The sequence below is a fragment of the Pristis pectinata genome, chromosome 4 (genome assembly GCF_009764475.1).
Source record: "Pristis pectinata isolate sPriPec2 chromosome 4, sPriPec2.1.pri, whole genome shotgun sequence".
Taxonomy (NCBI): Eukaryota; Metazoa; Chordata; class Chondrichthyes; order Rhinopristiformes; family Pristidae; genus Pristis; species Pristis pectinata.
Window position 1 is genome coordinate 77,497,099 of NC_067408.1, and position 25,684 is coordinate 77,522,782.

Sequence of the window (25,684 nt, forward strand, 5' to 3'; positions counted from 1 at the left end):
TCCCGCCCTCCCCCTGCCTCTCCCGCCCTCCCCCTGCCTCTCCCGCCCTCCCCCTGCCTCTCCCGCCCTCCCCCTGCCTCTCCCGCCCTCCCCCTGCCTCTCCCGCCCTCCCCCTGCCTCTCCCGCCCTCCCCCTGCCTCTCCCGCCCTCCCCCTGCCTCTCGCTCTCCCCCTGCCTCTCGCTCTCCCCCTGCCTCTCGCTCTCCCCCTGCCCCTCTCGCTCTCCCCCTGCCCCTCCCGCTCTCCCCCTGCCCCTCCCGCTCTCCCCCTGCCCCTCCCGCTCTCCCCCTGCCTCTCTCTCCCTCCCCCTGCCTCTCTCTCTCCCCGCCTCTCTCTCGCTCTCCCCCTGCCTCTCGCTCTCCCCCTGCCTCTCGCTCTCCCCCTGCCCCTCTCGCTCTCCCCCTGCCCCTCTCGCTCTCCCCCTGCCCCTCTCGCTCTCCCCCTGCCCCTCTCGCTCTCCCCCTGCCCCTCTCGCTCTCCCCCTGCCCCTCTCGCTCTCCCCCTGCCCCTCTCGCTCTCCCCCTGCCCCTCTCGCTCTCCCCCTGCCCCTCTCGCTCTCCCCCTGCCCCTCTCGCTCTCCCCCTGCCCCTCTCGCTCTCCCCCTGCCCCTCTCGCTCTCCCCCTGCCCCTCTCGCTCTCCCCCTGCCCCTCTCGCTCTCCCCCTGCCCCTCTCGCTCTCCCCCTGCCCCTCTCGCTCTCCCCCTGCCCCTCTCGCTCTCCCCCTGCCCCTCTCGCTCTCCCCCTGCCCCTCTCGCTCTCCCCCTGCCCCTCTCGCTCTCCCCCTGCCCCTCGCTCTCCCCCTGCCCCTCCCCCTCTCCCCCTGCCCCCCTCTCTCCCTGCCCCCCCCTCTCCCTGCCCCCCCCTCTCCCTGTCCCCCCCTCTCCCTGCCCCCCCTCTCCCTGCCCCCCCTCCCTGCCCCCCTCTCTCTCCCTCTCTCCCCGCCTCTCTCTCCCTCTCTCCCCGCCTCTCTCTCTCTCTCTCTCCCCGCCTCTCTCTCTCTCCCGCCTCTCTCTCTCTCCCGCCTCTCTCTCTCCCGCCTCTCTCTCTCCCGCCTCTCTCTCTCTCCCCGCCTCTCTCTCTCTCTCCCCGCCTCTCTCTCTCTCTCCCCGCCTCTCTCTCTCTCTCCCCGCCTCTCTCTCTCTCTCCCCGCCTCTCTCTCTCTCTCCCCGCCTCTCTCTCTCCCCCGCCTCTCTCTCTCCCCCCGCCTCTCTCTCTCTCTCTCCCCGCCTCTCTCTCTCTCTCCCCGCCTCTCTCTCTCTCTCTCCCCGCCTCTCTCTCTCTCTCTCTCCCGCCTCTCTCTCTCTCTCTCCCCGCCTCTCTCTCTCTCTCCCCGCCTCTCTCTCTCCCCCCGCCTCTCTCTCTCCCCCCGCCTCTCTCTCTCCCCCCGCCTCTCTCTCTCTCTCCCCGCCTCTCTCTCTCTCTCCCCGCCACTCTCTCTCCCACCGCCTCCCTCCCTCTCTCTCCCACCGCCTCCCTCCCTCTCTCTCCCCCCGCCTCCCTCCCTCTCTCTCCCCCCGCCTCCCTCCCTCTCTCTCCCCCCGCCTCCCTCCCTCTCTCTCCCCCCGCCTCCCTCCCTCTCTCTCCCCCCGCCTCCCTCCCTCTCTCTCCCCCCCGCCTCCCTCTCTCTCTCTCCCCCCGCCTCCCTCTCTCTCTCTCTCCCCCGCCTCCCTCTCTCTCTCTCCCCCCGCCTCCCTCTCCCTCTCCCCGCCTCTCTCTCCCTCTCCCCGCCTCTCTCTCTCCCTCTCCCCGCCTCTCTCTCTCCCTCTCCCCGCCTCTCTCTCTCCCTCTCCCCGCCTCTCTCTCTCCCTCTCCCCGCCTCTCTCTCTCCCTCTCCCCGCCTCTCTCTCTCCCTCTCCCCGCCTCTCTCTCTCCCTCTCCCCGCCTCTCTCTCTCCCTCTCCCCGCCTCTCTCTCTCGCTCTCCCCGCCTCTCTCTCTCTCGCTCTCCCCGCCTCTCTCTCTCTCTCGCTCTCCCCGCCTCTCTCTCTCTCTCGCTCTCCCCGCCTCTCTCTCTCTCTCGCTCTCCCCGCCTCTCTCTCTCTCGCTCTCCCCGCCTCTCTCTCTCTCTCGCTCTCCCCGCCTCTCTCTCTCTCGCTCTCCCCGCCTCTCTCTCTCTCGCTCTCCCCGCCTCTCTCTCTCCCCTGCCCCCTCCTCCCTCTCTCTGTTTCTACCCCGACCTCCTGCCCTTGGTCTCTACCTCCCCGATTCCCCACCCTCCCCCCTCTCCCTTCCGCAGCCTGGACTCAGGCCATAATTTAAAACTTACCAATGAGATGCAACTCAATGAAATAAACTATAAGGACATTAAATGCAAATTTGTAAAATGAATGGTTGTAATTTAACAAAGGAGACTATGAACTAAATTTTCAGGCCTCTGGTTGGAGGGAGAGCCCTGGAATTGAATATACATAAGTTAATGAAAGTGAATGCTTAAAATGTTAAACAGTTTAAACACTTGCATGTGAAGTCTTAATTTGCATTTTGTTATTTATTGATTACAGTAAACCTTTCAAACACTGGTTAAATCTTAGCTGATACATTGAGTTCAATTGTGGGTATCACACTCCAGGAATGATGTCAGTGTTTTTGAAATGATGCTAAAGGGATTTATTAGATTCATCCCAGAAATGAGGAGCTTAAGTGGAGAGACAGGAGAAGCTGAAATTTTTCTCTTTTCAACAAAAGATCAGAGAATATTTGATAAATCATAAGTGGCTGTAACAGAACACAGAGACTTTATTCCTAATGACAGACTTGGCAAAAAAAAGAACTGAGATGCAAGATGATAAGCAAAAAAATCATCTGTAATATGACTAACCTTATCTTTACACAGTGAGATGTGATGCTCTGGAATGCTCTGTCCAGAAGGAAAGCAGAAACAGGTTCAGTTGAAGCATGCAGAAGAAAATTGCTTAAACCTTTGAAAGGAGGTAGTGTGGAATGTTCTGGGGGAATGGGGAGAAAGAGATTAATCAGATAACCTCCCCAAAGATCAAACCCAGTCATGACCAGGTGAATGCCCTCTTGTTGTCCTTTGTGATTTTAGGATTCCGTGTTAGCGAAGTACCTCTCCACCAAATGGAGTAATATTTACTGCTTTTGAAACTCAGTTACCTTGCGTGGCTTTTTCATCAGTGGGAGTCTACGCATCCCCTCGAAGAGTGTTTTGTGTCATTCACCAAAGAGCATTTGTCATGAAGATGAAACAGATGCTGATGGAACAGGCCATGGACTGCTGCTGAAAGATTGTATGGAAAAGTGGATGAAATTGCCACTCGAAGCACGTGTGGGTGGGAGGAGTACAGGGGGGGATACGTGCAGTGATGGCAAGAATGGGAGGGGTGTGGATGCGATGGATATGGAGGTGCCAGTTTTGTGCACTGGATGCTGTGCAGGGGGAAGAAAGTGAAATTAAATAGTCATTCTAACTAACCATGTGCCTTCTGTTTCAGGTGAAAGATGTTATGAAAGGGATCATGGCCAATTTGCAGCAGACCAATAGTGAGAAGATTCTGCTGAGCTGGGTGCGTCAGTCCATCCGCAACTACAAGCCAGTTAACGTCGTCAATTTCACCTCCAGCTGGTCAGATGGTTTAGCCTTGAATGCCCTCATTCACAGTCACAGGTAAGAATGAGGCAGGGATCTTCCCAAGTTCCTCTCTTGTGAGTTAAAGTTTGGCTCAGTATTTTGCTTACATCAATAAAAATACCAGGAAGTTTTCTGTCACAGTGAGCTTATCTCTTGGCGCATAGAGAAACTCGAGAACTGGTACTGATCTGAAAAGGAGGTTTGCTCAGCAACAATAAGAGGATAAGATCAGAAAAGCTTCTGCAAGCTTGCAGGCTTCTTATCACTGGCTGCTGAAAATAGCACTAACCTTTTGCAGACGACTCCATCTTGGGACTTTGCACCTTCCAGAAGGAGGAAAAGTGTCCCACATTAATATGAAATGTTCCTTGAATGAGACTAGCTTTCATAAGAGCATCTTTCATAACAACTGACCCTGCTCCACAACACAGCAATTAAGTTGGCAAATGTGGGGACAAGAAGCCAAAACACGATCATGAACACTTAAAGAAGTAAAATGACAAGGATAATGTTAGGTGATAAAAACAAAGAAACGAATGAGGAGGTAAGTCCCCCCCACACTCCCTGTAGATTATTATTATAATTCTTCCCAATTTCTTTCTCTTCTGACACGATCATCTTTAAACTTTTTGTATTGTTACGCTGAGAAATTCAATATCAAGTCCAAGAGCTGCAGCTTCCTTGCTCTAGAACAGGCCTCCCATCTGAGTATTGGCATTGTCATACCTACGAATGATTTTATTGAATAGACCAAGTCCTGAATTTAATCAGAGTGTGGTTAATGGCATGAATCTTTATAATGTGAAATGCACCTGCTGGGAGTGTTGAGAATTGTAGCTGAGTGCTAGAATTTACAAATTTTAACCCCACACATGCACCATGCAGGAGGTTAACATCTTGGCCTTAATGAATTCTGCAACAACTTCAGCTTCTGATTTGTATACAAAAGCCTCTGAATTTGTTAATGTGAACTAGCTTCTGTCAAAATTACTTTGGAGACTTTCAAAAATAAATTACAATCCTTGGCCTGCAACAATTTTAATCAGCAATTATGTGTTCATTCATCTTCATATGTCGCAAATTCTTCCTTCGAATGTATGCAAAATTAACAGCTCGGCATTTAACCCTGAGAAAGTGAATTTGTTTATTGTAAGTGGCATCATTGTTTCTGAACTTAAAAGGAGATACAAACAAAAAGGTACTGCACAGTAAAAATGTTCATTATGGTCTCTTTTCCAGCAGGAAGGAATAATTCAAATTCTAATGAAATATTTAGATGACAAGGCTGGAAAATGCTAAATGTGAAATCCAGAAGCTGAGATGATAACAGACAAGTCCTCAATGGACAATCCTGATTTAATTGATCACTTGATGACAGATTGACCAGGAGATTTACTTTAGAAATGTTTATCAAATGTAAACCGAAATCTTTGTGCCTTTACATATTTGGTGTACGATAATCAAAGTGTCTTCTCATAGAGATGTTATCGTGCTGTGTTGCAAACAGATTATGCTAACCAGGTGATCTACATGGGAGTAAATTGTAATGGATGTTTGTGTTGCATGTGAGATTGATTAAGTAAGCCCATTAGCTCTGCCTGAGTCAAATGATTCCTTCTGGTCTGAAGAACCCACAATCTTTCAGATATTTAACTTGCTTTCTGACATTGGCCATCAGCCTCATGGCTCTTCGTTGCACTGCCAACAACCCTTTTATGACTGCTGGTAACTTTTATTTGTGCCTATGCTTGGCAGTCCTGGCAGTTAAAGGCAGGTTGGGAACAAATGTATACATTACTTTTAGAGTACTGCTTGGAGACAGGAGAAGCTTTGGCTTTACTGAGGAGAGGAACTTGGGCTCTTCCATAATAAAACACCAGTGATGCCGCAGCTGGAAAAGCCTGACCAATTGAGGGCACTACACTTGTAAGAAGGATGTAAAGGCACCAAAGGAAATAGAGTATATTTACTGTCAACTAGTTTGGAGGGAATGAAAGTCAACAAAAAAACTGCAGTTGTTGGAAATCTGTAATACTGAGCAGACCAGTTAATATCTGTGGAAAGAGAATCAGAGTTAATGTTTCAGTCAAAAACCCTTCATCAGAACTGGGAAGGAGAGAAAACAAGTTTGTTTTTAGTTGCAGAGTTGGTGAGAGAGATGGATTGGCTAAAGGGAATATCTCTAATTGGGTGAGGCTGGAGTTGTTGTTGGAATAAGCTGGAGAGGTCAGGAGGGGTTTATGGGGAAGTCAGAGAGAAAAAGAAAAGGAACAAAAGTTAGGGGCAGTTGGAGACTGAGAATAAACAGAAAAATATAAGAAATTGTAAATTGAGGGACTGTGAGACTCAGCAGGCTGTGCTGTTCAATGGAGAGAGAAAAACTGAACCAATATCACAGAAGAAACAGCAAGTTCTGATACGAGTAGAGAAAGGGATTTACCTGAAGTTGTAGATTTAGGTACCAAGTCCGGAAACCACAGCATGCCCAGATGGAAGATAAGGTGCTGTTCCTCAAACTTAGGTCAGGGCTCATTGCAAACCCTGAAGTCAGAGTTCAGGAAGAACGAAGACATCTCAGAGGCATCTATGTGGAAAATCTCATCATTGGAACAGATATATGGGAGATGGAGAAATTGGGGATGGAACGGAGTCCTTGCAGGAGGTAGAGTGGGAATAAGCACCATTGAGATAGCTGTGGGAGTTTGTCTGCATGCAATTGATGATTGTTGTTTGCCTATTTCATGAGATCGGGAAGGGAAGGGTCAGAGATTGACCATGTGAAGGTGAAAGCTGGGTAGGAATTGGAAACAAAAGTAACTGAATCTTCAAGTTTGCTGTGTGTGCAGAACACAGCACAAATGAAGTTGTTGCTGTCCTGGAAAAAAGATTTGAGGGATGGGCCCTGAGTTGGACTGAAATGAAGACATATCCTACAAAGAATATCCACATATCCTGTGAAAAGACACATGTCGTATGTGAGTTCCCACAGCCACAGCGTAATCTGGAGAAAGTGAGTGGAGTTGAAGGAGAATTTGTTCAATATGAGTAATTTCAAGATGTATGTTAGTAAGAGGCCAGATAAACTGAGGTTACATTCGGACCTGAGAAAGTTTGGGGAAAATTGAAGATTATTATCATGAATAGTTTTGAAATGATATTTAATGTAGAATCTTCCTGTGGCAGATGGGTCAAGATGCAAGATTATTTTTAAAAACAAATGGCAGAAGAATTTTCTGATACAGTGAGTTGTTCACTGGAATGCCTTGCATGAAAACGCAGTTGAAACAGAATTAGTTTACAATTTTCAGAAAGGAATTGCTTATAAGTATGAGGGCAATAATGCTGTGAAATACATGGGGGAAGAAGTTGGAGCACAGATTCAAAAAAGATAGCACATTCAAGAAGTGGACATGTTCCAGTCTTGTATCATTTGATGATAAATAATATCCCCTCTGAATGGTATCATTTCTTTGGTGTTTCTTTTAATATTCAAATTAATTATTTTTGAGTGGCCAACAGCATTGATGAATATGAGTTATTTCCTTATTATTTAAGGTTGTTATGTCTTTATTGGTGTGCTTTTTTAAGGGGAAAAAAAACCAAAATGATATATAAAGCCTTGCAGAACGACATTGTGTGAAATTGCTGTAGTTCACCTGAGGGTTATAAGTTCCTCCTTCACTATTTCCGTCAAAGTGGAGACACAGGTGGAGAAGGCATTTTGCACGGTTGCCTTCGTTGGACAGCTGCACAAGATATTGGGGAGACCATATTTGGAATATGGTGTGCAGTTCTGGTCACCTGGGTAAAGGCAAAATGTCATCAAGCTGCAAAGGATGCAGAAAAGATTCATGTGAATATTAGCAGGCCTGGAGAGCTTGAGCTTCAAGGAGAGACTGGGTAGGCTGGAACTTTTTTCCCTGGAGCATAGGAGGCTGAGGGATGACCTTAAAGAGGTTGATGAGATCATCAGTGGCACCGATAAGATGAATGGTCACAATCTTTTTCCTGGAGTGGGAGAGTCTAAAACCACAGACATAGGTTTAAGGTAAGAGGGGAAGGATTTAAAAGAAATTTGAGGAGCAAGTTTTTCACACAGGGAGTGGTGGATAAATGGAACAAGCTGCCAGAAGAACTGGTAAAAGCCATCGACCTGTCTAAAAGTCACGGATAAGAAAGGTTTAGAGGGATATGGGCCAAATGCAGGCAAATGGGATGAGCTCAAGTAAACAACTTGGTCAGCATGGATGAGTTGGGCCTAATTGTCTGTTTCCATGCTGCATAACTCTGTGACCCGATGTATTTTAGATAATGAGGCCAATCAACTGCTGTACTCTTCCTGGCTTTGGACAATGTTGCATGTTCCATTGTGGCCCTGGCCACATACGTCTTCTGGGAGAGCATCTCCCAGCTAACTTGCAAGTCCCCATGTAGCAGAGTGCAGCACAGGGGCCTTCCTGGTGTAAACGGCAGAGTGCATTCCCAGAATGGCTTGGATATCCAGTGAGACCTTGTCTCAAAGCTGTCAAACCTATCGCTAAAATTCAATACATTGACATTGACAAACATGAAAAGAACAAGGCATGAAAAAATAAAATTATTAACACTTTTTGAAATTAAAAAAATTGAAAAGAGCACACATACTTGAAATAATTAAGCTGAAATTGGACAGGGCCCTTGTGGAATATAAAGGAAGCAGGAAAGAACAGGAAATCAGGAGTGCTAAAAAGGGGCATGAAATGTTCTTCGTGAATTGGATTTTAAAAAATCCCAAGGCGTTTTCTACATATTGTTACGGACTCGGTGAATGTCCCTTTAAGATAGAGTTAGTTGTGTGTGTGTGTGTGTGTGTGTGTGTGTGGGGGGGGGGGGGGGGGGCGTGCTTACGTCAACCAAAGATAAAGGACGTAATGACGTTGTTGAAGAAGTCAGTCGAAGTCAGTCAGAGGAGGGAGAGAGAGAGATATAAAGGAGAGAGAGACACCAGCCTGCTAGTTTCTGTATTGATGGATGAGAAGCAATAACTGTGTCTGTTACTACAATCCGCGTATGGAAATAGGAAGTAATCCGGTGGAGTTCACTTTGTTGTTAACCTGTAGAGGGAAACAGGTATTTGTGTGGACGACCACGAGTCGGATGCTTTTTGGGGTGAGGAAGTCACTACCGAGTAAACACTGAGGTGTCATTTGGGTTCCATCGTGGAACATTTGGATTTCGTAATTACTCTCTATGTTCTCTCTACATCTACGTTTTATCTTCAGACAATGGTGGTTGTTGCTGAAGCCTTTGCTCATGTTTCACCTTATGACTTGCTGAACTGAACTTTAAGAACCATTCCTGGACTTGGAGTTTGGGACTTTGCCACACACACACACACCAAGAGTTTAGTTTTTGGGGTTAATGTTCAAGGTTTAACATTTTTACTTCTAACATACTAACATTTTTACTTTTATTTTTCTTATTATCATAAGTAGTGATTAATAAAATAGTTTTTAACACTGAATCATGACTCAGTGTGTTTCTTTTGTTGCTGGTTTGTAACAATATGTTAAAAGCAAGAGGACAGCTCGGGTAGGACCATTCAAGGACAAAAGGTATTTATGCCTGGAGCCAAAGTAAATGGGTGAGGTAGTGAAGAAGTACTTGGCATTAATGAGATCGGGGAGGGGTGTGCTGATATTCCATAGCACGTTGATATCAAGAAGGAGGTGTTGGGTTTCTTGAAGAACATTAAGGTGGATAAGCCCCGAGCTCCTGATGGAATCTATCCTAGTGTATGGTGGGATGTAAGGGAGGAGATTGTTGGGGCCTTGACAGAGATCTTTGTATCCTCTTTAGCCACAGGTGAGGTGCCAGAGGACTGGCAAATAGCCAGTGTTGTTCCTTTGTTTAAGAAGGGCAATGGAGATTGGTTGGGCCTCATTTGGAATATTGTGTGTACTTCTGGTTGCTGCATTTGCAGGAATGGTGTGGAGGCTTTGGAGAGGGTAGAGAAGAAGTTCAGCAGGATATTGCCTGGATTAAAGAGGAGAGGTTGGACAAACCTGGGTTGTTTTCTCTGGAGCTTTGGAGGCTGAAGTGTAGCATGATAAAAGTACATAGAGTTATGATTAGGATATGGAATTATGAGAGGGTAGATAGTCGGTCTTTTTCCTGGGTTGGAAACATCAAATACTCGAGGGTATGGGTTTGAGGTGAGAGGGGTGAAGTTTAAAGGAGAATTGAGGCAAGATTTTTTGAAACAAAGAATGTTAGGTGCCTGGAATGCGCTGCTTGGGGACATGCTCATAAACATGCAGGAACTGGAGTGATATTGACCATGTGCAGGCAGATGGGTTTAGTTATTTTGGCATTGTGGTCAGTATTGATGTGATGGACCAAAGGGCCTGTTCCTATTCTGTACCATTCTATGTTCTATTCAGCATGTTGCCTGTTGGTTGGCTCAGAGATTGTGTGCTGAAGGGTCTGTTCCTGTGCTATGCTGTTCTATGTTGTAAGTACATTTCTTCTGACTGACTAAATGAATAGTTCTACGTTGGCAACCTTTTCTTCCCAGTTACTTCACTTAGTGCAAGCCAGCAAGTAGATCCTTGCCTAAGAGCTAAGAAATTTTGCAGGAGTCACTGTGGTCCTGTCAGATTTCTCCATGCATATCTGCTGGCTTTTAAGTGGATGATCTGGGTCAATTTAAGCAATGGAGTTTGTCAACCATTTAATTAACCAAAAGGTAACCAGTGCCAATGCAGATGATCCAAGACTTATTTATCTAACTAGGAATCTGCTACTGAACAAGCAGCTCTCTCAATAGTTCAGTCAGTTTTACTCATTATGTAATGAGATTTCTGGACCTTTTAGGTCCAAGTTGAATTCTGGACCATTTAGGTCCCAGTTGTGTACTAAGGTAACATTTTCAGGCAGGTGCAGTGCTGTGGTGCTGAGTTTCCCCTCATTATGCTGAATTATAGAGAGGAAACGATACTGCTTCTTCCCCCTTCCTGAATTCTGTACAGATCTCATCGCTGAGTTGCGTGAGAGGAGAAATGGGCTAAATGTTACTACTGCATTGCTTGGGCAGTAAGAGTGGCCTAGTGGGAATACTAATGATGGTTTTAAATTCTCCGAAAAAGGAAAGAACAATTTCCAAAGGACAGATGAGAAAATTTGGAGTTGCTCAACATTGCAGGCTTCAAGCCATTTGGGGAAACATAAGGCTGATGTGCTGAATCCGTGAGCATAGTTTGAAGTACGAATGAATATTCTGAAGGCAATATTTACAGGGAAAGCAAATGAATATTAATTCACACTGTTCTTCTTTTTGCATCACCATCACATAGTTCATCATATTTCATTTTTTTAAACCAAAGCAGTTAGTTCATGTCATAGCTGCTGGATATTTAACAATGAGGATCATTTGTATAATTGTGCACAATCTGGGGATTCAATTTATTTGCATTGTTATAATTCAAGTAACCTTTCCTTAGCTTGCATATTCCCCCAAGTATTTTGTATTTGCCTATAAATTATAACTGACTTGTAATATTTGTTGACAGTAAATAGCACCAATTGTGATATTGTAATGAGATCGAGGATGAATCAGAAATGGTCCAGAAATGATTCATCAGAATTTATGGCACAGAAAGAGGACATTTGACCCGTTGACTCCATGCCACGTGGAAATGTGGAGCTGCTTAGAAACTCAGGGCTTTAGTGATATCTGGGGAGATAGGGACGGAGAGACAGACAGGAAGGGAGAGCGTGAGAGATCTGTGTTGTGTGTTGGAGTGGAGTTCAAAGGTCTGAGGCATTCTGCATATCAATGCATGTTTCCTGGTCATCCTGTGGACAGTCAATCTAGGATGTCTTTTCAAAGTTTTCTACAAATTTTTTTTTACAGGCAGTTGGTCATCTCTCAGGCCAGATGATACGTGGTGGAAAGAGCAGCAAAGAGCTGTTTGGGAAAGCGAGGGGCAGAAAATGTTGAGGGAAGAGTGAGAGGAGGTTAGAGAACGTCATCAAGGAGCGAAAGCAGTCATCAGCAACCTAGTAGCTTGTTAACTGGGTAGAGAAGGAATATGGCGTTAGTGCAGTGCAACTAAATTAGTGTTAATAACCAGAGTCGATCTGGAAGGGAGGGAGAGCACACAAACATAAGAGTTAACCTCCAAGTAGAGTCAGAGGCAGGGAAAGCAGCAAGAAGACCAAACTGAAGGCTATCTGAATGTGCACACTATTTAAAACAAGGCAGATGAATTACTGGCACAAATAAAAATAAATTGGTCTGATCTAAATGGCCATCATGGAGCCCTGGTACAAAGTGACCAGAGTTGGCAATTTAATACAACCAGAGTTGGCAATATCACTCCAAGACAAAATGGAATAGGAGGAAGGGCCACCTGAAAATAAAGAATGAAATAAAGTAAGTCGAGAGAAAAGATGACAGCCAGGAAAACGTAGGAATAGAATCAGCTTGGATGCTATGAAACATCAAGAAGAGGCAGAGGGAAGAAATACTGGACCTCAATAGCAGTGGTAATGAAAGGCATGTTATAAATTGGAAAATTCAAGGCAGATGTGGGAGAGTGACACAATAATGCAAGACTTTTATCCAAATGTAGACTGGGCAAACCAAACTTAGCAGTATTAGTGTGGAGGTGACTTTCAAGGAGTGGTTTAGAAATGGTTTTATACATGGGTAAGTTGAGGAATGAGGAAGGGAAGAGGTTTTTTTTTATCAGATCTAGTGTTATGCAGTGTGAAAGGGTTAATTAATCGGAGTTAAAAGGTCTTTAAGGAATAGTGATCTAAATATGATAGAATTCAGTTAAAAGTTATAAGTGATTTAGTTCCCATCTTAAGTCCAAACAAAGCAAGCTAAGATGGTTTGAGATGTGAGGAGAGAAAGTCGATTGGGAAACTGCATTGAAAGTTATGGTAAACAAGAAATGCTTAACAATTAAATAATTGATATGAAGTTTACAGCAAATTTGTATCCCTTTAAGGCATGAAAACCCAATGGAAAAGTAATCTAGGCATGGCTAACATTATTATTTATTTCATTGTATATGCCAGGTCATAAAAAGAGGGCCTTTTGCTCTTTTGAGTCTTTGCTAGTTCTCAGATCATTTTTAGGAGTCCCATTACCACTACTGATTTCCCTGTAAGCTTTTCTCTCTCAAATGCTCTTCAGCTTCCCCCTACTTCTGCTGCGTGCCAATTACAAAGGCACAATAAATGGTACATAATTTGTGGGAAGAAACCAGAGCATCCAGAGGAAATCTATGTAGTGACAGGAAAAATATGCAAACTCCACACATTAACAAATAATCAGGATTGAACAGGATCCCTGGAGCTGTGGAGCAGCAGCACTAACTGCTGTGCCACTGTGCTGTTCCTTTGAGAGATGGTATTAGATCAAAGCAAAAAGGCTTATAATATTGTTGAAAAGAACAGTAAGGCAGAGGATTTCAGGCTTCAAAAAAGAACCACAGCACTGATAAGGAAAGGAAAAGTACAATATAAAACTCTTCCAGTAAGAATAATGAAAACAGTCTGCCAAAGCTTCTACGGATATGTAAAAAGGAATATATAGGCAAATATTAAAATAGGTCCCTCATCATTTGAGACAGGAGAAATTATGTTAAAGATCAAATAAGTTGCAGAGAAATTCAATAAATATTTTATCTGTTTTCACAGAAAAAGTTACAGAAATCCTTCAAGAAATAACAGAATAATAGGCCTGCAGTGAATGAAGAGCTGAAAGATGTTGACATTCATGCAAAAAAATGTATTAGAGAAGTTAATGAGAGTGAAGGCCAATAAATACCCCAAATCTGATGATCTGCATCCTAAGGTTTTGAAGAGGAGACCATGGAGATAATGGATGCACTGGTTGTTATCTTCAAAAATTCCATAGAATCCAAAACAAATGCTACAGACTGTAAAGTAGCAAATGTAATCCCGTGGTTTAAGAATCATGAAGAAGGAGACATAGCTACAAAGTAAGCAGTAAACAACTGTTCTCGGAGTGCTGTGAATCTCTGGAATTCTCTGCCATCAAGGGTGTTGGAGACCTGTTCACGAGATATATTTAAGGTGGGGATAAATAGTTGCAAGATTGAAGAATTGAGGGTTATGGAGAGCTCCTATCATCTTATTTTCTTGTGTATTTAAAAAAGGATAGAGAGAGAAAACAGAGTGCTTGAGACCAGTTAGCCTGACTTCAGTAGTTGGAGGAAAAAAATATTGAATTTGTTGTTAAGTAAATGGTAGCATGGCACTTCGAAAACAGTTTGGGGATTGTGCAGAGTCCAAGATGGACTTATAAGAGAGAAAATATGTTTGACAAATCTATTGGAGTTTTTTGAGGTTGTAAGCAGTAGAATGGATAACAGGGAACTAGTAGCTGTGGTTTTCCTGGACTTTCAGAAGACCTATAATCAGGTACCAGTCAAGACATTATTCCACAAAATTAGAACACATGAGAATGTGATTTAATATAGTAATGTGAACTAAGGTTTGTAAATGGACACAGAAAAGAGAGTAAGAATTAATGGGTCATTTTGGGGTGACCTGTGATCAACGTGATGTCATGGGGATTGGTGCTGAAGCCCCAGTTGTCCACTATTTCTAACGTAGATTTGAATGAAGAGGTGAAGCGAAATTTATCCATGGTTGCTGATGATGCTTAACTTGGTGGCAGTGTGGATTGTGAGGAGGGTGCAGAGAGGCTCCAAAGGAATATGAACAGGCTAACTGTACAGGCAAGAACACGTCAAATGTAATATGAGGGGAAAAATACGAGGTTATCCATTTTGGTTGAAAAATGAAAGGCAGAGTATTTTTAAAATGGTGAAAGGTTGAAATGTGTTAGCATTCAGAGGAATTTGAGCATTCATGTCTGTGACTCACTGTAAGTTAACATGGAGGCACAGCATTGAGTTTGGAAAGCTCATGGTCTGTTGCCCTGCAATAGCAAGAGTATTTGAGTCCAAGAATAGGGATGTCAGTTTCCAACTTTCTTTGGGCTTTAGTTAAACCACCTGTGGAATATTGTATGCAGCTCTGGCCTCAACCAAAGGGATATATTTGTGATAGGAGATCATCAAAGTTCACAGGATTGATTTCTGAGATCAGGGATTTGTTCTTTGAGGAGAGATTACTTGTCTTGGCTTGTACTCTTGTGTTTAGAAGAATGAGAGGTGATCCAGCTAAAACCTACACGAGTCTTAGTGCTTGGTAGAATTGATGGAGGAATCGTCTCTTTCCCTGTCAAGAATCAGGGGTCACAGCCTGCAAGTAAAGGGTCAGCCATTCAGGACTGAGGGGACAAAAAATATCTTCCACTATAGTGTGATGAATCTGAGTAATTCTATGCTAAAAAGACCAAAATCCTTTGCCAGCCAACCCCCTGGAGAGTAATTGTTGCTACTTATAATTATGTGGAGGTTCATTGGCTAAGTATATTCAAGAGAGAGCAATAGATTTTTGGATGTTAAGGGGACTGAAGCGCACAGAGTTTCTGCAGAAAGTGGCACTGAGGTAAAAGGTCAGACTTGAACCTAGTTAACAGCAGAGCAGTTTGAGGGTCTGAATGACCACGAGGCAAAAGAGGTGGCGGAGTGGCACTGTTGATCAGAGATAGTGTCACGGCTGTGGAAAAGGTGGACGTTGTGGAGGGATTGTCTACGGAGTCTCTGTGGGTAGAAGTTAGGAACAGGAAGGGGTCGATAACTTTACTGGGTGTTTTTTATAGGCCGCCCAATAGTGACAGGGATATTGAGGAGCAGATAGGGAAACGGATCCTAGAAAGGTGTGAGAATAACAGAGTTGTTGTGATGGGGGATTTTAATTTCCCAAACATCGACATGGCATCTCCAGACAGGGAGAGTTTTAGATGGGGTGGAGTTTGTTAGGTGTGTTCAGGAAGAGTTCTTGACACAGTATGTAGATAAACCTACAAGAGGAGAGGCTGTGCTTGATTTGGTATTGGGAAATGAACCTGGTCAGGTGTCAGATCTCTCAGTGGGTGAACATTTTGGTGATAGTGATCGTAATTCTATCTCCCTTACATTAGCACTGGAGAGAGATAGGAACAGACAGATTAGAAAGGCGTTTACTTGGAGTGAAGGGAATTATGATGCTCTCAGGCAGGAAATTGGAAGATTGAATTGGGAACAGACGTTTTCTGGGAAAAGTACGGAAGATATGTGGCAAATATTCAGGGGATATTTGTGTGGAGTTCTGCATAGACGTGTTCCGATGAGACAGGGGAATCACGAGAGGATACAGGAACCGTGGTGTACGAAGGCTATAATAGGTCTAGTCAAAAGGAAAAGAAAGGCTTACATAAGGTACAGAGTGCTAGGTAATGTCAGAGATCTGGAAGAGTATAAGGCTAAAAGGAAGGAACTTGAGAAAGAGATTAGGAGAGCCAGAAGGGGACATGAGAAGGCCTTGGCGGACAGGATTAAGGAAAACCCCAAGGTGTTCTACAAGTATGTGAAGAGCAAGAGGATAAGATGCGAAAGGGTAGGGCCTATCAAGTGCACCAGTGGGGAGGTGTGTATGGATCCAGAAGAAATAGCAGAGGTACTTAATGAATACTTTACGTCAGTGTTCACTACGGAAAAAGACCTGAGGGATTGTGGTGGGGACTTGCAGTGGGCTGAAAAGCTTGAGCATGTAGATATTAGGAAAGAGGTGGTGCTGAAACTTTTGGAAAGCATCAAGTTAGATAAGTCACCGGGAACAGATGGGATGTACCCCAGGCTGCTGTGGGAGGTGAGGGAGGAGATTGCAAAACCTCTGACGATGATTTTTGCGTTGTCGATGGAGATGGGAGAGGTTCCAGAAGATTGGAGGGTTGCGGATGTTGTTCCCTTATTCAAGAAGGGGAGTAGGGATATAGCCCAGCGAATTATAGACGGATGAGTCTTACCTCAGTGGTTGGTAAGCTGATGGAGAAGATCCTGAGAGGCAGGATTTATGAACATTTGGAGAGGTATAATGTGATTAGGAACAGTCAGCATGGCTTTGTCAAGGGCAGGTCCTGCCTTACGAGCCTGATTGAACTTTTTGAGGATGTGACTAAACACATCGATGAAGGGAGAGCAGTAGATGTAGTGTATATGGATTTCAGCAAGGCGTTTGATAAGGTACCCCATGCAAGGCTTATGGAGAAAGTGAGGAGTCATTGGATCCAGAGTGGATCCAGAACTGGCTGGCCCACAGAAGGCAAAGAGTAGTTGTTGAAGGGTCGTATTCTGAGTGGAGGTCGTTGACCAGTGGTGTACCTCAGGGATCTGTACCGGGACCCTTACTCTTTGTGATTTTTATAAACGACATGGATGAGGAAGTGGAGGAGTGGGTAAGTAAGTTTGCAGATGACACGAAGGTTGGGGGTGTTGTGGATAGTTTGGAGGGCTGTCAGAGGTTACAGAGGGACATAGATAGGATGCAAAGTTGGGCTGAGAAGTGGCAGATGCAATTCAACCCAGACAAGTGTGAAGTGGTTCATTTAGGTAGGTCAGATATGATGGCGGAATGATGGCGGCAATGGTAGGACTCTTGGCAGTGTGGAGGATCAGAGGAATCTTGGGTTCCGAGTCCATAGGACGCTCAAAGTGGCTACGCAGGTAGACTCTCTGGTTAAGAAGGCATATGGTGTACTGTCCTTCATCAATCGGGGAATTGAATTTAGGAGCCGAAAGGTATTGTTGCAGCTATATAGGTCCCTGGTCAGACCCCACTTGGAGTACTGTGCTCAGTTCTGGTTGCCTCACTACAGGGAGGATGTGGAAGCCATAGAGAGGGTTCAGAGGAGATTTACAAGGATGCTGCCTGGAATGCGGAGCATACCTTATGAAAGCAGGTTGAGGGAACTCAGCCTTTTCTCCTTGGAGAGACGGAGGATGAGGGGGGACCTGACTGAGGTGTATAAGATGATGAGAGGTATTGATCGGGTAGATAGTCAGAGGCTTTTCCCCAGGGCTGAAATGGTGGCCACAAGAGGACATAGGCTTAAGGTGCTGGGGAGTAGATATAGAGGAGATGTCAGGGGTAAGTTTTTTACTCAGAGAGTGGTGAGTGCGTGGAATGGGCTGCCGGCAACGGTGGTGGAGGCGGATACAATAGGGTCTTTCAAGAGACTCTTGGATAGGTATATGGAGCTGAGAAAAATAGAGGGCTATGGGTAAGCCTAGTAATTTCTAGGGTAGGGACATGTTCGGCACAGCTTTGTGGGCCAAAGGGCCTGAATTGTGCTGTAGTTTTTTCTATGTTTCTATGTTTCAAACTCAATGACCTGTCCGTTTCACCTCCTTTTATCTTTTACCTCTTCAGAGATCTGTGGAGTGTGGCTCAGCTGGATTAAAAATATTTTAAAAAATTCTGTAAAATAGGAACCTCCTCAGAGCCTTTACTGGTCAGTCAGCCCCCGGAGAGTAATTGTTGCCACTTGTAACCTCATCCCCACACCCTAAACACCATTGTCATTGCACCTGGCTTCAGGTGGATTTGAGATCAATTGGGATTGTATTTAAACTTTTTCCAAATTGTAACACCTCACACTGTTTTAGTAATGGTCTTAAAAAGTAAAAGTTGGAGCTAAGTGAAAGAGGACTCATTTTCACAGTCTTGTATTGCCAGTTTCTAGAGTACATCATGATCAGCGGGGCAGGGAATGGTGTGGAGAAGCATGCAATATTTTGTTTGTTGGATGTTTTTATGATCTTTGCAATTCAATCACAATGAAAATTCATTCATAGAACAAAATGGTGGACTCTCTGTGAGTTGGGCAAAGTCACCCATTGATGCACACTTGATTGGAGATGCCTGGCACTCGTGATGGTGTCGAACACACCCAGCTGCCACTTTGAGACTTGGATCAAGCTAATGCTGCCTATAGCTGATTCAGGCCACTCATGCTGAATCAGGCTTGACAATCCTTGAGACCCACTTCAGTATTTTTCAGCCCCAACAGGTTCCAGGTTCTGGAGTCCAGTGCTGGCAGGTTGCAGTACAACTTGACATTCGGGCCTTTACAGCTGAAGTTTCCAGTGGCAGGCACTCAAGGTTGGCCTTGCGTGGCTCCATTCACACATCTTCACTGCCTCTATTCTATTTCGAGGTCCCTGTCTCCTCACCGATTTCACACCTATTAGATGTCATAGAGTCATCCAACACAGAAACAGCCCCTTTGACCCACTACGTCCATGCTGACCTTTTTACCCATTGACATTAATCCCATTTGGTATTGGTTTATTATTGTCACTTGTACTGAGGTACAGTGAAAAACTTGTCTTGCATACGGTTCGTACAGATCAATTCATTACACAGTGCATTGAGGTCGTACAGGGTAAAAACAATAACAGAATACAGAGTAAAGTGTCACAGCTACTGAGGAAGTGCAGTGCAGGTAGACAATAAGGTGCAAGGTCATAATAGGTCATAAGGTGATGGACTCTTGATTGTGAGGTCAAGAGTCCATCTCATTGTATAAGGGAACCATTCAATAGTCTTATCACCATGGGATAGAAGCTGTCCTTGAGCCTGTTGATATGTGCCCTCAGGCTCCTGTATCTTCTGCCTGATGGGAAAGGGGAGAAAAGTGAATGACCCTAGTGGGTGGGGTCTTTGATTATGCTGGCTGCTTCACCAAGGCAGCGAGAGGTATAGACAGAGTCCATGGAGGGGAGGCTGTTTTCCGTGATGTGCTGGGCTGTGTCCACAACTCTCTGCAGTTGCTTGAGGTCCTGGGTAGAGCATTTGCCATTCCAAGCCATGATGCATCTAGATAGGATGCTTTCTATGGTGGATCAATAAAAGTAGGTGAGGGTCAAAGGGGCCATGCCAAATTTCTTTAGCCTCCTGAGGAAGTAGAGGCACTGGTGAGCTTTCTTGGCCAAGGGCGTCTACGTGTTTGGACCAGGATAGGCTATTGGTGATGTTCACTCCTTGAAACTTGAAGCTCTCAACCCTCTCGACCTCAGCACCGTTGATGTAGACAGGTGCATGTACACCGCCCCCTTTCCTGAAGTCAATGAGCAGCTCTTTTGTTTTGTTGACATTGAGGGAAAGGTGGTTGTCTTGACGCCATGTCAGTAAACTCTCTCTCTCCTTCCTGTACTCCGACTCATCGTTATTTGAGATATGGCCCACTGTGGCGGTATCATCTGCAAACTTGTAGATCGAGTTAGAGCAGAATCTGGCCATGCAGTCATGAGTATATAGGGAGTAGGTTGCCCAGAAAATGGAAGTTCTCATTGATGGTGATGGTTAACATAGTCACTGTGGGCAGATGTATTGAAATGATGTTTCACGAACAGAAACATCATCTGCTTTATTTTGTATTACTCAACTCAGGATTGCCTACCCTTCCCTGGGATCCAGCTTTGCCAAGGCAGTGGGCCAATTTCAGTGACTAAAAGCAGAAAGTCTCTGCTGTTGATTGCACATGCAAACAATTCTGCAGGCTCTGGGACTAATATAAAAATCAGAATCAGTTTCTCTGGTGGCCCAAAGGTCACTAGCAGCGATATGGCACAGCAGGCCTCTGAAACCTCCTGAACCATATCATCTTCACTGCTACTGAAGTGAATGTGCAGACAAGGCCACCCACCAGGAGCAATGAAAGGATTCTTCAGCTGAGGCAAGGAAATTCTGGGGAGATGTCATACTTTCACTAGTGTTTGCCTTGCCTTTTAATCTTCACTTTCTTTTGCTCTTGCCTGTGTCAATTTATTTGCTTCTTAAGCACTTTCTCTCTGTCCTTTTCCTGACTTGTTCATAATGTGGAACATTTGAATCTCTTGCTGTTTAATAGATTTTTATTTCAGGTCAAGTTCAAGATGTCCAAAGAGATTATGGTTAGGTGGGCGTTACCTGCTGTGTCAAAGATTTACTTCATTGGCAAAGTTCACATTGCAAATTACTGACTGTTGAAGAGGCTGCCACTTTGAATGTGATTGTAACTAATGTGTTATGCACTCAAGTTTTAATAATTTCACAGAGTACTAAGCAAAACATTCAACAGTAATGGAGAAAACACCAGAGACTTTGTTGATCAGATTTAATTACAGTTAGTTTTTTGTTCTCAAGCAGCATAAAGTGTTCTAGAGGTTGAATGAAGGAACACTTCATGAATCTATAAACCTGTTGTGTCTCTAGTTATTAGTTAGTCTATTTAAACCCACTCTTGGAATCCCTCTTCAACTTTCACGCAGGGTTTAACCAGTTTTACTCCCTTGCCACACTGGAATGAGACTGATTAATTAAAAGAGTTAAGTGAACCTTGGAGCAAATGTACCAGATGCATACCAGGCATGCTCTGCTGTGTTTGTGTCTGCCTGTCCCTCCACACTCAGTTAGCAAACTAGGTTTTGGAGGAAAGTAGAGCAGATTTTTTTGTGTGGTCCAAATCTCCCAGCTGTATGCACATGCAGAGAGGGATTGGAATTGTCATCTGCAGCTGTCAGATTGGAACAGTGACAGCTTTACTCCTCTGCCAAGCTACTTATCCCTTGATGCAGGTGAACCCTTTGAAACCAATGCAGTTCAGCTGCTCACGAGTTAGATTTCATTGTTGAATCTATTACAATGTAAAATATTGTTTGAAAGTTCCGATTGAAACTCAGACATGAATAATAATTCTCCATCGATCATGCTTACTCAATTATTTGCCTCCCTCAGAAAGTCAATTGTTGTTCAATACAGTTTACTTTAGGATTGTAATCTCCTTTTTTCTATTTTCCTTGCTTTCTCTCCTCATTTCCCCCACTCCTCCCTGATACTGTCCTCCCTTTTACCTAAAAATGTGCCAATCAGTGTAGTTTTGCAGAAAATTATACTTTATTCATGACTTAGTATTGTATTGTCCCGTGATTCACCATATATCTTCAGTGTTCCTTCTGGATCTGTTCTAATATTGATTAAAATATTATTTGAACCCCATATTCAGGCTGATCTGGAAGATTAAGTTGCATGGCATCCATGGTGACTTGGTAGATAGTGGGGGAGGGGTGTTATTCTGCTTGGAGGTCTGTGGCCACTGGTGTTCCACAGGGATCAGTGCTGGGACCTCAGTTGTTTGTGATTATATGTAAATAAATAAATAGCGAGAATGTAGATGGGCTGAATAGTAAGTTTGCGGATGACACAAGAATTGGTGGAGTTGTGGGTATTGCAAAAAGTTGTCAAAGGGTACAGCAAGCTGTAGATCAGTTGCAGATATGAGCAGAGAAATAACAGATAGAGTTTAATCCGGGCAAGTGTGAGATGTGCACTTGGGCGATTAAATGTAAGAGGAAAGTTATACAGTTAATGGCAGGACCCTTAACAGCATTGATGTACTGAGGGATCTTGGAGTCCAAGTCCATAGCTCACTGAAAGTGGCAACGTAAGTAGATAGGGTGGTAAAGGAGGTGGATGGCATGCTTGCCTTTATTGGTCAGGGCACTGCGTATCAGAGTCTGGAAATCATATTGCATCTGTATAAAACTTTGATTAGGCAGCATTTGGAGTATTGTATACAGTTCTGGTCACCACACCACAGGAAGGATATGGACACTTTGGAGAGAGTGCAGGAGCAGTTCGCTGGGTTGCTGCCTGGATTAGAGAGTATTAACTATAAGGAGAGGTTTTACAAACTTGATTGTTTTCTCTGGAGCGGTGGAGGTTGAGGGGAGATCTGACAGAACTATTTAAAATTATGAGAGGTACAGATAGGGTAGATAGTCAAGAGTCTTTCACCCAGGGTAGAAATGTCAAATACCAGAGGACATAGCTTTAAGATAAGAGGGGGGAAAATATAAAGGAGATGTGTGTGGCAAGTTTTTTTTTTTGCACAGAGAGTCGGACGTGTCTGGAATGCGTTGCCAGGGGCGGTGGTGGAACCAGACACGATAGTGGTGCTTAAGAGGCATTTAGACAGGCACATGAACATGCAGGGAATGGAGGGACATGGATCATGTGCAGACAGATAGGTTTAGTTTAATTTTGCATCATGCTCGGCACAGTGTGAGCTGAAGGGCCTGTTCGTGTGCTGTACTGTTCCATGTGTTGCCTGAAGGCAGTTGGCAAACCCAATGCTCATTTCCCTTGTCAAATTATTTCCTAGTTGAAGGTAGAATTGGAATAACGGAGATTTGTGGAACTCCGACATTGCAGGTAAAACTACTGTACTTTGGGTAATGAATCAATTGCTTCATTTTGCTGATGGTATTGGCCCAGATCTTTCTGGTAGGTTGCACCAGTTCTCCTGTTGGACTATGCACAAGGTCCAGTGGTAGAGTGCAGTCTTGCTGAGATTCCCCAGTACTTAATTTAAATTAACTTTTTTTCAAAAGAAGTTTGCTAATTTTTAAATATTGCAATTATAGGCTTGAATCTTAATCATTTTTAAATGCCTCTGACCACTTACTGCAGGCAAAAGCTATGGGTGGGGCATTGCTGGCTGTCAAAGCTCTTGGGGTTTGGACTCATGAGTCCCAATGAAGGGTCTCAGCCTGACACATTGACTGTTCATTTCCCTCCATAGATGCTGCCTGATCTGCTGAGTTCCTCCAGTGTTTAGTGTGCACGGACTACACTAAACCTGTTCCTTCAAAGATACTATTTAACAAAAAAATCTTGCATTTATGGATGAAATGGAACATTTGAAGATTTTCTTTCACATTGGCCACACTGTTTTTTCCTCTTGTTAGCACTTAATATACACTGGTTATCTGATTAAATAAGCTCTGTCAGTTTTTCACAATAATTGTTGGTTCAACTCCTGAACAAGAGATCAAACTCCTTTGTTCTGTGGTGGTTTTACTGCATCAACAGTAGTCATGAAGAATTCAGGTTGATGGAATAAAACTCCCATGTTGATGTTTTTAATGAAGCTTTGAAGTTTTAAAAAATGCACTATTTCATCAATGAGAGCAAATTCCCTTGTTAATTCTGGCACTTCATTGAACTGAAAAAATGAACATTATCCACCAGAAAATGAAGTTCATGTGCTCAACATTTTATCAGGTTTGTTATCACTGACATATGTCATGAAATTTGTTGTTTTGCGGCAGCAGTACAGTGCAAGACGTGAAGACATAAAAAAAAATTACTATAAGTTCAAAAATAAATAGTGCAAAAGTGAAATAACGGGGTCCTGTTCATGGACCATTCACAAATCTGATGGCGGAGGGGAAGGAGCTCTTTCTGAATAATTTTTTTCAGTTCCATAAGGATTATCTTCAAACTAAAACTCAATAATGTGTTTGTTCACAATTTTCCCATTCTACACCTACGATGAAGGGGTAACATACTGTAAGACTATCACCATTGGCCCATGATTTAGCCCAGAACAATGGACCTGGCATTTGGTGTTAATTGTTTCCCCTCTGTCACTTAGCATCTTGGTATTGCTCAGTGGCTCCTTACAGTGTTGCAGGAAAGATGGTGCTTCTCAGTAAAATGGGATGAGTTCCACTTAAACTATTTTAGGGATGAGCATCAATAGTACTAGATACTACAACAACACATTGTGACTTTATAAAGAAAAGGTGTGAAACAATGCATTGGTATTCTTACTGGTTCAAGGACCTTCTAAAAAGTGGACAGTTATTCTGCTCTACAAGAGTAGAGTCTGCATCATGATGATCCTCTCCATGTTAGCAATGTTTGAAGTATGATTTGGAGTAGTCTTAATCATCATGTTGATATCACTCTATTTATCAAGATGTTTTTCTTGTAATGATGAGCTCAAAGTGTTACCTAACGCTACAGCTTCTTGGCATTCAGTTTAGTTGGCAAAGCCAGAAATCACTGCGTAATTGAGATACAAGCCAGTTAACAATTACACAGTCAGCCCATGAGGCCTTCATTGATGTTAGCAGATAATTTTGGGCACAGTTAGCCTGCTATCACTTGAGTCGGATTTAGAGTCTTCTGAATTCTGTAGCTTTTGAGAAACACTGATCCATTAATCAGGGGATGCTCTCTTTGAAAGAACTTGAGAGAACAAAATATTTAAGAGTCTCAATCAAATACAATGCTTGATTCTTAAAACAACAGCTTATATTTTTATGATGCCTTTAATGTGTTTAAATCTTGCCAAGTTGCTTCCCAGGAGCACTATCCAACAAAATTTGATACTCAGCTATTTGAAGTGATATGAAAATGTTATTGGGAGATTGGTTAAAACGGCGATGTTTGAGGAGAGTCACGGTGAGTGCAGTGAGATTGAACACATTATGGAAGAAATTCTGGAGCTTGGATCCAAAGCAACTGGAGGAAAAGCTACCAGTCAGGGAATGATGAAAATTGGGAACATGCAAGAGGGAGAATTGGATGAAAGCAGAGCTCCAGGGCCAGAGAGAGGGTGATGTGGTGAGAATTGAAGTTTAAGATCAATTATTGCCAGCCTAGGAAGAAATGTAGGTCAACAGACAGAAATAATAAGTGACTTGGTACAAGATTTCAAGAAACATCTTTTTTTAAGGGTTGAAAGTCTTGACCATCAAATTAAGCTGGAGGGAACAGAGGCACAGCTGACATTTTCAGAAGCAGGTAAGCTGAGATGGTGTGGAAATGGCCGATATTCTTGTGAAAAGAAAACAAACTTGGTGAATGTTCAGCTTCATTATTAAATGCACTATGTTTTATTTTCAGATTCTGTACATTTTCTAGTGACCTTGTAAACATGCTTAGAAAACATTTGCCCTTGACTGTCAACATTTAATTTATTCCCTTCTGTAGATCAATTCTTACAATAAATTATTGTTCTCAAAGATGAAACAATATACTTTCCACAACCTTTGCCAACTTATGAATAAGTTAACTTTCTTGTTAGACATGGGTGGTTTGATATCTGCACTTTCATAGTTCATTTGATGGTGTGAAGCCCTTTCAAAAACACATGTTGCAAGCTTTATGTGACACACATAACAATTTATTCCATGTTCATTCAAGCAACACAGACTGACATTGCAGGAACGAATTGAAGGCCTTTGAGTTTGGAATTTGAAAATGTGGGCAGAGAAAAAAAATGTTAGAAGGAAGGAAGAAAAAGACATTGATGACACAGCTAACACCTTGTGCTGAACTTGCATGGATGATCTG

General features: G+C 43.8%; 1 protein-coding gene across 3 annotated transcripts in view; it reads left to right on the plus strand.

The window, feature by feature from the left end:
- dmd (dystrophin) overlaps positions 1-25,684 on the plus strand; it is a 1,415,828-nt gene that overhangs the window by 419,971 nt on the left and 970,173 nt on the right. For all 3 annotated transcript variants that reach the window (XM_052015085.1, XM_052015086.1, XM_052015087.1), the window contains exon 6: positions 3,450-3,622. In XM_052015085.1, the coding sequence (XP_051871045.1) occupies positions 3,450-3,622 (173 nt within the window). The remainder of the gene's footprint in view (positions 1-3,449; positions 3,623-25,684) is intronic.